Below are 13,416 nucleotides of genomic sequence, written 5' to 3'. Positions count from 1 at the left end.
GTGTTTTAACCTGTTAAAGGACCACGGCGACGGGATGAGAGAAGACACTGTCTGCCCTTGCCACCACCTCTGTGGCATTGGCTCCAGCAGAGGAACGTGCTGTTACAGATAGGAACCGAGCAGTGGAGAGGTGGAGGGACCTGCCCCAACTTGCAGAGAAAATCCGTAGCAGAGATTGGGGGCCCTGCGAGGTGTGATGTTCTTGCCCTGGCAAGTCAAGAGGCCGCACTCTCACTCCCGTATGCAAAGCGTAAGCTTTGCGTTTCAGTCTCCAGCTTCTTTGCAGACTGGAATGACACTGTAAATTAAAACCAGAGAGATTATTGCAAAGAGACAGACAGAAAAAGAGCAGCAGGAAAAGACAGAGAGAACTACAGAAAGTACATGAGTACTGTGAAATCCAGCCTTTGAAGTACCCTCGGGGATACAGTCACCCATTCCTTTGGGGACCTGTTTTGTCTCTTTAGGATAAAGCAGGGCTGATTTATACTAAAACAGGTTGGAATGATGCACTTAGCAGCTGTAACTGAAACCTATGTGCTTTTGCGCCCTGCCACCTCCGCTGGTTGAAATTAGCCCTGGGTACGAGCCCTTGCCGCGGAGTGGTGAGGGGCAAAGGGAAGAGGAGGGTGGATTCACACCCTAGGCCAGGCTGTTGGTGTTGTCTTCACGTGCTTGGGCCATTTGGGCATCCTGACAGGCAGGACACAACTGCTAAGCAAAGCCACCCTGAGGACGCCGACCACTGGCCCTGTTCGTCCAGCTGCCCCAGGTACGTTTGCTGCCCCACCACCTGCCTCTGCCACCGAAAAAGCCCTGCGAGCTGGCAGTTTTAGTCCCACGAGCATCTATAAAAAGCATCTGCGGACACCGGCGAGCGTCCCCGCACGCAGAGCAGCACGTCAGGGCCGGAGGAATCTAACCACGTCGCGACGTCCCAAGACGATAGTCAACGCTGTGTCCTTTTATAGTGCGGATGCTTTACTCCGAGTCCAGGGGACTCTGAGGAGAGGTAAAAATAACCCCCCGGCCCAAGGAGGGCCTGCGGCCGTATCTCCTCCGCCTGCGATAAGACGGAGACCAGTACCAAAGATGGTCTGGGCTTCAGGGGAGGCAGCGCCATCCCTGTGGAACGAAGAGACGGATGGAGCCAGCGCTCATCCCGAGGAGTTATCAGCAGCTCGGGGCAGGGCAGCGAGGCCGAGATGAGGCGAAGAGGACGGGCCGCGCTCCTCGAAAGGAGCCCTAAGCTGCGCGCACGCGCGTGTGGGCGGACGCCACCGCCGGCACCGTCCGCACGAGGCCGAAGGCCGCTGGGGAAGGCAGATACTCCACCGCATCGCATCGGTAGGGCCTGTCGTGTTAGGAGCCCGGGCGAAACGGCTCAAGGTGACCCGATAGTCAGCCCGGTCTCCATCTCGGGAGGGGGGGGGGGAAACACTGCTCCGTGACCAGTTCTGTTACTCAGGCAAGCTTTGCCTGCCGGTGCCAGGCTGCCCACACCGCTAAAGCGACCACCTGCAGCTTTACCCCAGCGATTACAAACTCGTAAATAGGCTCTTGGGGGCTGCCCGGGCTCCAGGCACCCGGGGGGGGGCCGGTACCACGCAGCTTCCCCGCGCACAGCACGGGCGGGAACGGGGCCGAGGGGCTGCCCAGCCGGTCTAAAGGCGGGTTTTTGTTTAATTTAACCTCGCGGGCGCTGCAGGCCTAAAGCAGCCCCCAGCCCGGCTCGGAGGGAAGCAGCCGAGCGGGTCGTACCCGCCTCCTGCGGGCGGGCGAGCGACCTCGCCGCGCCTCAGCGCCGCCGGGCCCGCTCCCCGCGCCCGCCGCCCCGCCCCGCTCCGCCGCTCGGCAATCTCCGGCCGCGCTCGGGTGGTTCCGCCGGCTCGGGCGCTTCCGCCTCGCTGACGAGCGGAGCTTTCTCAGCTGTTTTCCGTCAGCGCTCGGCTCTTTCCGCCGGCGCGTTCGGGTGTTTCCGCCGGCGCGTTCGGGTGTTTCCGCCGCCAGCTTCGGGCGGGCTCGGGCGCTTGGCCGGCCTCGTTCCTTCCCTCCCCGCCGCCTGCCCCGGTAACGGTCGCTGGGAGTTTAAATGAGCAGGGGCCGCGCCGCGCCGCGCCGCCGCCGGGACGCGCACTGAGGCGGGGCCGGGGCCGCCGCGCTCCGGGCTCGGCGAGGAGGAGGCGGAGGTCGGGGGGAGCAGGATGACGGTGCTGCAGGAACCCGTCCAGGTACCGACCCCTGGGCGGCACGGGCTCGGGCTCGCCGCCGCGCTCAGGCCCGAAGGCCCGGCCCGGCCTGGCCTAGCGGGGGGAGCCGGTCCCGCCGCGGCGCTCCGCAGCCCGCTCGCCGCGGGGGCCTCGCCGCCGCCGGGCCCTCTCCTGCGGCGGGGGATCCCCGCTGCCCTCGGCCCGCTCCCGGTGTGTGTGTGGCGGGGGGGGGGGGGCTGCGGGCCCCGGGCTGCCCCGCCGCCGCCGGTGGAAGCGGGGCCCGGGCCGCAGGGCGCCCCGGCGGCTCTTCCCTGCCGGCCCGGGCGCCTCTGCCCCGCCGGCTGGGACCGTGCAGCCGCCGCGGGGCTGCTGGGCTTCCTCTCCGCTCCGTGCGTCCCCTGGGACGGGCTTCCCCCGCCCCGAGGGGGTGCTCGGTGTCTGCGGGGGGCCCCTCTTGGCCCGGGGGGACTCGGCCTCCCCGCAGGAGGTGTCGGGCTCCCGTAGCACCGCAGCCGAGCCTGCTTCCAGAAAAGGCCCTTCTGCTCCCCCCACCCCTTAGGTCCCCTGGGAGACCTGTTGATTCCTCTCTCTCTCTCTCCATCTCGCTCACCTGTCTGCATTTGCTGCCGTTTTGCTTTTAAATGCTCACGGTGTGCTCGGCTCTATACGTGTCGTGCAAATGAAGGACGTTCCTTATTTCCCAAGGAGTTGGTATCTTCAGACTGATAAGAGACCTAGAAGAGAAAATGATGTACATGTCATCGTTTCCCTACCATGTTTTAGTCTAATTGCAGTTCTCCTGATGGACTTCCCACTCTTGTTTTTAGTCTTCCTATCCAAAACACAGGATTTGCAGACCAAAGAAGTTGCTTCCTCTTTCCACCTTTCCTATATGCACATCACTTTAACCAGCCTTTCTGTAATCTTCTATTAACCACTCCTCTTTTTTGTGCTTCCATTTTTTTTTTTTGATTTCTTTAACGCTTCCCCCCCTCCTTGATGTGTTAAAAACCTCTCACTGTAAGTGTTTTGCTAGTATAGGAATTGCGTACTGTCATGAACATAGTGAAATCATTGCTTTTGGCTCTCCTCTCTTCCTTTAACGAGAAGAAGATGAGGGAGAAGAAAGATTTCTTCTGTGGGAGACCACCCTGCTGCCTTGAGCCTGTCTGTGCAAGATGGTGGCAGTGATGGCCCTGCTGCTGCAGACCAGGGGGTTATGTCCTTGGTGCCGTTGTTCTCTTGGTCCACTCGGAGAGCAGCAGTCAATGGGGTGCTGGAAATGCTTTCAGCCACCTGGTCCCTCTTCTGCAGCGGTTGTACTCAAGCCGTTGCTGTTATGCTGGAGCTGGACTGCTGTTTTGCAACAGTTGGGTATTCTAGGAAAACATGGGATTACAATAGAAAAGGAAGCAAGAATGCACATTTTGGAGTGAATGACAGGAAACAATATTTAATGTTTCCAATACTGTCTTAATTAGACTAACCAAGTGGAAAATAATTTGTTATTCTGAGACTTCCCTGGCAGAAATGCGCAGTCTTATTTTCTTTCAGAAATGTAAAGACCTATCTAATAACATTCTCCATACTCAAGCTCTTATGAACTTGAATATGTTTTGATGGGACTTTGCTACATTGAATATATCCATTTTGACTTCATCCACTTTGAAATGCCAAATAATTCTTTAGTCAGTGGTTCTACTACTGTCTGCCTTGCTGCTGTTCTACGCTTACAGCAATACTAGTAAGTTTAAGCTGTGGCCTTGGTTCCACTTGCTTTCAGTGGCAGGGAAGTAAGCAGTGCACCCTCCAAAACGACATCAACATTTGGGTTCTGCGCAGGTTCTGACTGTGCTGGAGTGAACTGCTGATCCTAAACATGCTTGCTGCTTTTCTCCCCCCTTGCCCCAACAGAGTTCTTGTTTAGTTATTTGCTTCCCGATTCTCTGCTGGTGACTTGACAGAAGCCTGGCTGCCTTAGTCACCTGTAGTCCTTCTTGGGAATAGATATGGGCAGTGGTGTGGGGACTGGACTGCTGTATTACAGCAGCTTTCCAAACCAGCTCGTGTTTGTTTTGTTACTAATATAATGTGTCCGGTGATCAGTCTCCATCTTGCAGTATGCATTTAGATTAAGTCAGTTGTATTTTTGAGTTCCCATTTTAGCTGGAGTCCAAGTACTTATCTCTGGTTTTCTGTTTTTGTATGTTTTAACAATACTTTTATAAAAGTTGACAGTACTTCTCTTTTTTTTTTTTGTCCTTGCAGAGATTTCTGCTGTCTAGCTGTCTGTTCTCTCCCAGGCTTGCAGATGTCTATAGGGTTTGTCATTCCAGGAAAAACTGTCATCTTTACAGTCGTGATATGCAAAGTGTGACAGATAAATAATGAAATCTCTCCATGTATATTGCCTTGTAAATGTTGAGTCTTAAGTATATGAAGTTCCTGTCGTGAAAAGCTTCCCACACATGAATAAAAGTGCCAGAATTTAAGTAGAGAACAGACCTCTACTGTACTTCCTGATGTGGTCAATTAAAACTCTTCAACTCAAACATAAAGCCATTTATCCCATGTGCTGAGAAACAGATTGGATGCCTTTTAAAATATTTCTGAAAAACATCCTGAAAACGAATGCTTTTCTTAGACTTTAACTGTTCAAGGTAATCATCTGCTGTGATCCACTTGAGTGATGCTTGAACTCCAAGTTTGTGTTGTTGTTATGGTTATAAATGCACTGTCAGTATATCAGTGTTCAGTTATATAATGGACAGACTTTCCATAAGTAGGAAATGCAGCAAGGGTTGCCACTGAAAGCTCTCTCCTCCCCTCTGCCCACCCTGAACAAGTCTTAAATTGTGATAGGAAGTGATTGCTGGGTGTGTTAATAGGCTATAAAGCTTTGAACATAATTTCCAAGGTCACGTAACTCAGAAGAGAGCCCCAATCTTTTAAGAGAGATCTTGGGTTTAGCTGCAAATTGACACTTGGACAATGCACAGGATTTTCTGCACAGAAGATGGATCTGGCTGAATAGGCTTTTGTTTTCTTGCTTTCCTCTCTGAGGATGCTTTGCCACAGAGCTGTAGCTGGTATGGTAGTTTTGGAGTTCCTTATTCACTTTACATTTACAAGTTAATGCTTATGCTCAGTAAAATGGGAAACTAGGATTGGAGGTTTATCTGTTATGCAAAGCATGTTAAAATAAAATTTTGTTGAAATGCTTCAAGCTGCCCTCCTGTCCATAATTGTTTGTAGCCCTGAGAACAGACATTGCAGCCAAAGTTCTCAACTGCTTTGCATGCTCCTGAGGAGACTTCTTCTCTGGGTCTGAATTGACAGATTCCTTGTAAAATCTGATGACTACCATGGGAAAGAAGCCGAGTTGTCCAATTGTATTGGATAGTCCTACTCTAAAGTCTTTGGGGATTAAATAGTTTTCATTGGCTAAATGGCCCCCAAATTTTTGCTTCAGACCACTCTTCATGGTGTTCAGTTGAATTTTACGTGTTTGTTTGTGGGTTTTCTTTAAGTATCCTAGAATACACTGGTTTAACGGTTGTCATGTGCGTGCCTGGGAGTCTCCCGGTGCTCTCAAAGCCACTAATGCTGTGGCTAGATATAATGAACTAGAACAAACTAAATTACTACTGTGTAAAGAGATAGACGTTCCTGTTCAAAATTTGCTTCCTAAAAGGCATGCAAGAAATCTTTTTCGGTAGTTTGAGATAAAGTTGTAAATTAGACTTCTGCTGTTCTCATAGAAAACAATTACTGCACAGGTAATTGATTCCCTGCCTCCTTCCTTTCCGCTTTCTGTTATTGTAGGACAGTATACGCAAGGATCCAGTCTTCAGAGTTTATCTATTGAAGGCATGATTCCAAGTTGCACCTCTTTGGTTTCAAAATGGCAATTTTTATATAACATGGACTCTACCAGTTGACTTTTTGCTTTCACTGGGACACTGCTTAGCAGTGACTGTTGTTTGAGCCAGTACGTTGTATAACTTGGTCTGTGTCACAGTCACATTAGAAAAAAATCACTGGTGTCCTGTCTCAGCTTTAGCAAGATTATGCATCTGGCAACCTGCTCTTGTTTGAGAACTTGAATGATGTTGACTTCTCCACCACCATCCCCTGCCCCATGCCTTTGTCTTGTAAGCACGCTGAGTTACCACCACATAAAGACAACTGTTTTTAACCTGAAGACAGCACAGCCTGGACAGGGTCATCCGAATATCTCTTGTGACTCAGTAGAGGAAAGGAAGAGCTTCCGAGAGCAAGAGCAAAAGGAAACCTTGTGGCTGCTCTAACCTGGATGTAGTCTCAAAGATTTTAATATCCTCCTTCTGCCTTGTACTTTCTGTGCCATGCTGTCTGAGGGGCACAGAGCAATATATGGCCTGGCAGCTTTTTAAGGTGAAACAGAGTAGTCACTTAAGATAACTTCAGCCACAGAGTCTGCCTGAAGTGTGAAATACAACCAGAGGGACATAAAGTGTTCACAGTATAATAATCAAACTAAGAGAATTCATTTTTAAAGACTTTCACAGGGGCTTAAAAGTACCTGTTGGCTTTTAAATATACTGATAGAAGAAAATAGTGATCTCTGTAGAGATTTTTGTATATAACATTCTATATAGTAATTAGAAGCTCTGGTGTGTACCGTTCATAAAGACTGTGTAGGCTTCCTGTGAAGAGAACTCGCACATTTTTCACACCCTGAGTTTGTCAAGTTTGTGTTGGAAGTAGCAGCATATGGTACATGTAACTGTATGTGATGTTGGAACTTTTTTTTTTAATGAAATTGGCACTTGCTTTTCCTGCTGGGAATAGCATTACTGGGTGCTATATCATTAGCTTTGGAAAAGATGAGTGTCTGATACATTATCAGAAGCTAGTTTCTGTTCTTGTCTTCAGTTGCTTATAAATACTGGAGAAATATTAGACCACAGAGCCTTGAGTTCACGAGTTCAAATCTTGTTTGGATCAGTAATGACAAAACTACTGCAAAATGGCTGTTTGCTATCTTATGGGAAACTGCTTTGGAACTCAAGCAAGACTGCCAGATGGGAAGGAATCGCAGTGCTGATACCAATCCATCTCACCTCAGAAAACAAACCCAGATAAGCGAGCATGCCGCAGCTTTTAATAGGTGGGGAGAAAAGACCAAGCAGATGTTAAAGGGGTGGGATGGGAAAAAGAACTTCTCTTCTTAAAGATAACAACAGTTTTAAATCTGATCTGAGGCAAATTACCTGTTCCTTTGCTGGACAGCTCTTGCTTTTGACTCTGCTAATAATGACAACGATGCGAGTAACTATGACAGCTACTTTAAATTAATGGAGTACACAGTTTGTACGCACCTGAACATACACTTGACTTGCATTTCACTGGAACACTACCATCTTTTGAGGCCTTCTGATTGCTAACGTATTAATCCCAAACTCTAACTTCATCCATGAAAACAGAAGATTAGTACCATTAGGCAGATAGCTGGTTTTGGCCAGATATAGGTATATGAGCAAAGCATAGAAGTCACTTGCCTTCGTGTATGTCTGTATATATCTGTTTGTCCTTCTCATTGCATTTCATGCATTCTTATGTGATACCTCACAACCTTAATCAGTGGCAGGAAAGAGGTGACTGGTGAGCAAAGACCCACACAAAACACCACAACAAAAAGCAGCAGATCATGTTCATCTTGGTTGTTAAAGGAACGCTGATGTCTCATCAAGGAAAATGCTGTATACCTAGTATGCTTAATCAACAGCAGTCCGCTATTGACAGCCTCGGACCCTGACATGGTTCCCAGTCCTGTTGGTTTTCAGTTTGTCATATCTCATCTTAAGACAGTTAAAATGAGTTTGTGCACAATGTCTTTAAAAATGGGTTGGGTACCACAGCTTGCTTTTTTCTTATTAATTCAGGCACTGCAAAGAGGTAAGAGCAAAACCAAATCCTCTAGTAACAGGTTGAGGGATGTTTTTATTCTCACCTTTTCTTAATATGTTATAATTTGGTGGTAGTATGCAATAATCCACGCTCAGTTATGTACAAGGCTGAAACTCAGTAATGAGTGGAAGCATTCTCCGCTGTTTCAGTGCATGTTGGCTGAGGTTTATAGATGATTGTGTATAGTAAGAGGTGAGCACCAGTTATATTCTTGGACTGTTAATGACATTTGTGTTAAGTTAGAATTCTGAATCTCCTTACTAATACTTGAAACTATTTATTTATTTTCTTGTCTTACAGGCTGCTATATGGCAAGCACTTAACCACTATGCTTACCGTGATGCAGTGTTCCTCGCAGAAAGATTATATGCAGAAGGTGTGTATTTTGCAAAAGTGAAGTTGATGTTTTTCAATTTTGATTTAGGATTTTAAGCCTCTGGTCCTGCTTTGTCCTGCACCAGTTGCTGTGATAGTAAAAGTTAACTTTGTTCTGCCTGGGAAAGCAGAAGAATGCTTCACAATTCAGTTGAAAAATCAAGTCTTGTAACAATGGCAATGTTATTTTACAGTAAAACCACCTTTTGCAGGAAAAGAAAAATTAGACTTGGAGTCAAGTGCTTAAGTGTAATGTTTCCAGTGGTCTGTTAGGTGTCAGACGGGGGAGTTGTGGGGTTTTGGGGTGCTTCTTTTTTTTCTTTCTTTTTTTTTTTTTTAATTACCTTAAGAACTGCATGTTTTTCAGGGGCGCTTGAGGATAGACGTAGTACACAAATTCTGCAGGCTTTCTTGATATTAAGAGCTAGCTTCACCAGTAATCCTGTTCTCATATGTGGATTGGTGTGATACCTGAATGAGAGAGTCTTGTGATGATGAGAGATATGTATAAAGTGAAACTGAGATGGTGAGAGTGAGAACATAAAATGGAATAGATGCCTCCAATTCTATTCTTGTTAATTGTTACTTCATTATAATGCTGCCAGATCTATGATGTATCTTGGATACTAAGCAGGCAGCAGTAACACAAATCTCTACTTTTCCCAGGTCTTTCAAAGACCATTTTCTTCTTGTGCTCTAGTCCTTTTATTTCTTATCTTTTCCTCTATGGCTTCAGATAAGCTTTTTTCTTCTCTACTTCTTTCTTCTTGATACTGATATTCAGGGTTTTTTTCCTCTCTATTGTGAAACACATTCTCCCCTACTCACTAACATGGAGAATAAAACCTTAAGCTGAAAAATACGCATTTTAATTTTTTCATGCTAAACAAAATTTGAGCTTATAACACTAATTAAAACACTTTCTGTTTCATGCTCTGTCTTACAATTAAATGTTTCCCTTTCAACAATATATTGCCTGACGTGCCCATAATGCACTTAACACTGGAAGCACACATCTAATTTTTGAGAAATAAGGACTTTCTTCCTCTTGTCTTGGCAAGATTACCCAAGAAATGTGGGTTCTTCCATCTGGTGCTCAAATGAGAAATGTGTAGAATATTATGGGAGTCTTAGGGTTGCCATCAAGGTGTATATAAAGGAAATAGTTTTTAGGGATGACAAATTTACCCTGAATACAGTGCATTGAGATACAGGAAAATCCTAGAAGGAAATTACCAAGGCTGTAGAAACAAAGAGAATCTCCTTTTTGCTGAAGCCAAGAGAAAGTACACGGCCTGATATACTGACATTATCCTTGTGGAGTAATACCCTACAAGAATGCTTCAGCTCTTTTTGGTAGACAGCAGTGCTGAGAGAACACAACGAGCAATTGCTTGGTTCACGTAACTACTAACAAAACATCTGATTTCTGGTTAAAATAAGTAGTTGTACTGCAGAGCAGAAGCTGCTGAACCTGAATACAGTGATTCCATATGGCCATAAGGTTTTCACCCTGAAAAGAACTTCTTTTTTTTTTTTTTTTTTTTTGGGGGGGGGGGTTGTCCACCTGCAATTAGTGTCTTTGTGGGAGCATGTGGCTTCATAGTTTCCAAGGATTCTTGAAGTGTATTAAGTTAGCGGATAAAAGAATTGATTTAACAAACACAAACTCTTATTGCTGATTTATTTGTATTTTTTAATTTATTTGGTTTTGATTTAAATGCAAACTTTAGTCTGTTTTCAGTGTAGCAAAAGACTTGAGCAGGCTGCCCAAACAGCTTTTTTAGAAAAATCAGTATACAAAATGTGTTGTACAAGAGTCCCACATAGCTAGGTGAAGAAGCACCATAATTATATGGTGTTTTTTAATGCTGAATTCCATCTGCATGGTAGTGCATTCTGAAAAGCATAAATTAATGTGGGTTTTGAAATTGTTCGAGTTTTTAAATTGCCTGCCTTCATAGGCAGCCTTTCTCTGAAGTAAAATAGCTTGTTGAGTGTCAGCAATTTGAGAGTAACTTTTGGGAAGTACAAATAGGGTAAAACACCATAGCTGTACATAATCGCTGACTGTATAGGGATATTTCTTTTCTTTTGCTTAAAATCCAGAAAAGGGAGTGAAAATGAAGACATACCAATATTTCACACAATCACTAGCTTAACAGTAGAATTAACATATCAACATGGTTCTCTGGCATTTTAGTTTCCAGCTTCCAATCGTGCAGTACGGTTTTAAAGTCACTTCAGGGGTGAGCTGCTGTCTGTCCTTCATGCTGTAATCACAAGTAAAATCAGCAAGTCTGAGCTCAGTCTTAAATTGGATGCCAAGTCAAGCTCTTTGAATATATTATGTGCTGCAATGGAACATTCTCTCTGCTATGGAAGAAATGTTGAAACAGACACAATCAAATCTACTTTCGGTTTCTATGATAGAGAAATGCTTCCCTCTTGGTTACTCTAGTTTTTGGTTTAGGTAGAGATTATTTTTCCTGAAGATGACTACTTCATTCAGAACTTAGAAACCTGTCAGGGCTAAACTTGGAGAGGATTTCCAGGAAAACTTGTCCTTATCACTGCTTCCTTGCATAAATAAAGCATCTGAATGGTAATGTTAAGCCATGTGCCCAAAGAAATGGGTGTAGGCAGCAAAAAGGACTAGATTTAATGTTAGGGGTAGAGGTGACTGGAAATTGTTCTGCTTTAATAGTCATTAAAATCATAAAATTTGCTTTAATAAGTCACTTGAAAATGTAGAATCAAGATCTTCAGGGAAAAAAAACAGAAGTAAAAATAGAAATAAGAGAAGCTGATTTGAAATTAGGATTAAAACTTTTAAATAAGCTACTTTGGCTGAAATTGATCCTCCCTGCTTAAAAGTTATTTTGCTTCCTGGCAGATATCATTGTGCCAGTGTTTCTACACTGCTTAAGCTAGTGCAAAGTGTTACTAGGAAATGTTTTGTGATAATATTCTGAGCCAAGTCTTGCTGTGGCCAACAAGTTGTTAAAGTAGTTCTGCTGTACTGGGAATGACAGCTTCGCTTTGCTTGACTTGCTGTGATTTTAACAACAAGCTGGCAAATCACATATTTAGATTGGGTAGCCAAAAGGATCAAAGTTCTCTTGCGAAGTGGATGTTAAAAGTTGGTCCGACTATACAAGAAAATGGCATGTTGAAGTTCGCTATATGCTAACTAATAAAGGAAACACGTCTCAGTCTCGAGCATCGGTACTTGGGTTTTTGTATCTTATTGTTAGCTGCCTTTTACACCTTGATTGCTTGTATCAAAATGGTAAAAAAAAAAAAAGACAAGTGAATGTTTTCCTCTTTTTGTTGCTTTTTAGTACATTCAGAAGAAGCACTGTTTTTACTGGCAACGTGTTACTACCGCTCAGGAAAGGCATATAAAGCATACAGGCTTCTAAAGGGACACAGCTGTACTACCCCACAATGTAAATACCTGCTTGCAAAATGTTGTGTTGACCTCAGCAAGTAAGTAAACCCTCTATGTTCTGTACCAGTGTTACAAATGCATTTTTTTTTTTGTTTGGATTTCTCTTTGAAAGCTGTCACATTGCAGAAACTGGTAATTCATTGGTCCTTCAAATCTAAAGATTATAAGTACTTCACTTTGCTTTCAGATATGGACCTAATGCACATTAGCCCATATTGCAGAAACCTCTAAAAGGTATTGAATAACTTGCAAAGGAGATGCCAAACTGTGTAGGGGGAGAAAAGCTGATGCTGAGAAGACTGAATGAGACTAATCTGAGAAGTGTTTGTTTTGGTTTTGTGTCTCTCTGATACTTTTTTATTTTCCTCCTAACTGTGTTATCTTGACTTATTTCATCAAGTCTTTCTAGTGTGAGTTTAACAGGCCACTACCTCTAAAACAGTAAACTTCCTCCTCTTTGCCCATTACTTACTAATGGGGGAAAAAGATGGCAGACAAATCTTACTAAAAACCTTAAGTCAACACCCAAGGATGCATGCTGTTTTCACCATCAAAATCAACCTTAAGAGGGACATAGCAGTGTCAGGGGGTCTTGCTGATTCTCTGGAGTCTGTCTAACAGCAAGTACATAAAAATGATACTGTTTAAACTACAGGCCCTAATGCCCTGAGAGTTCAGTAATGAGTATTTCATGTCTATGTAGACTTTTCAGCTTTAAAAGCTGAAATGTGGGACACAATGTATGACTGAGATGCAGAACAGAGCAGGTGAGGGAGCAAGGGATGCAAAAACCTTTTTTTTTCAAAATATTTGAAATACTGTGAGGTTTTCTCCAGAATTGTAAATCTTTCTCTACCAAAGAGCTTGTTTTTAACAAGTGGCCTTCTTTCAGCAACAAAAAAATTTAACTTCTTTAGGTAATAGGTGGAGTTTGATGCAGTATGATGTGATTATTTTGCAGTGTTCGTGATCCTACCCACAATATGTAATCAAAATGCAGGTTGTCTTTGAGAGGCAGCAGGAAAAGCTTTTTATCTCCCACTCGCCCCCTCCAAAGTCCTTTGACATTTTTGGAGTGTTGAGGATATCTTGACTTGTTGGGTTTCTTTTGGCACTATTCTAACACTTTGGGAGTTATTAGGATACAGGCTTCTCTGCAGCTTTTTTTGCTGAGATGGAAATCATGTTAATGCTCTACTTGGAAAGGTCCCTGTGGAATAAGTTTGAAGCTGGTCATTCTTTCTCTCTCCCTTCCTCTGACAAAGTCTGGTGTATGTATAGCTTCTGAACAGCTTTTGGTTAGAAACATGGGATTAAAAAAAAAACTTTACAAATTTTCTTTTCTTTAGAAGTTGTTAAATTTAACTGTCACTGGCATTATTTCAGTTACATCTGTATAAATGTGCTCGTGTACCTTATTTTCTT

General features: G+C 44.5%; 1 protein-coding gene across 8 annotated transcripts in view; it reads left to right on the top strand.

The window, feature by feature from the left end:
- Positions 1 to 2,092: 2,092 nt before the first annotated feature.
- The window catches only part of CDC27 (cell division cycle 27), a 33,431-nt gene continuing 22,107 nt past the window's right edge, over positions 2,093 to 13,416 (top strand). For all 8 annotated transcript variants that reach the window (XM_067311886.1, XM_067311885.1, XM_067311884.1 and 5 more), the window contains exons 1-3: positions 2,093 to 2,231; positions 8,463 to 8,538; positions 11,882 to 12,029. In XM_067311886.1, coding sequence (XP_067167987.1) covers positions 2,205 to 2,231; positions 8,463 to 8,538; positions 11,882 to 12,029 — 251 coding nt within the window. In that variant the 5' untranslated portion in view covers positions 2,093 to 2,204. The remainder of the gene's footprint in view (positions 2,232 to 8,462; positions 8,539 to 11,881; positions 12,030 to 13,416) is intronic.

Source organism: Apteryx mantelli, chromosome 28, assembly GCF_036417845.1.
Source record: "Apteryx mantelli isolate bAptMan1 chromosome 28, bAptMan1.hap1, whole genome shotgun sequence".
NCBI classification, from domain to species: Eukaryota; Metazoa; Chordata; class Aves; order Apterygiformes; family Apterygidae; genus Apteryx; species Apteryx mantelli.
The sequence above is the reverse complement of the archived record's forward strand: the minus strand, read 5'-3'. Positions and strand labels throughout refer to the sequence as shown.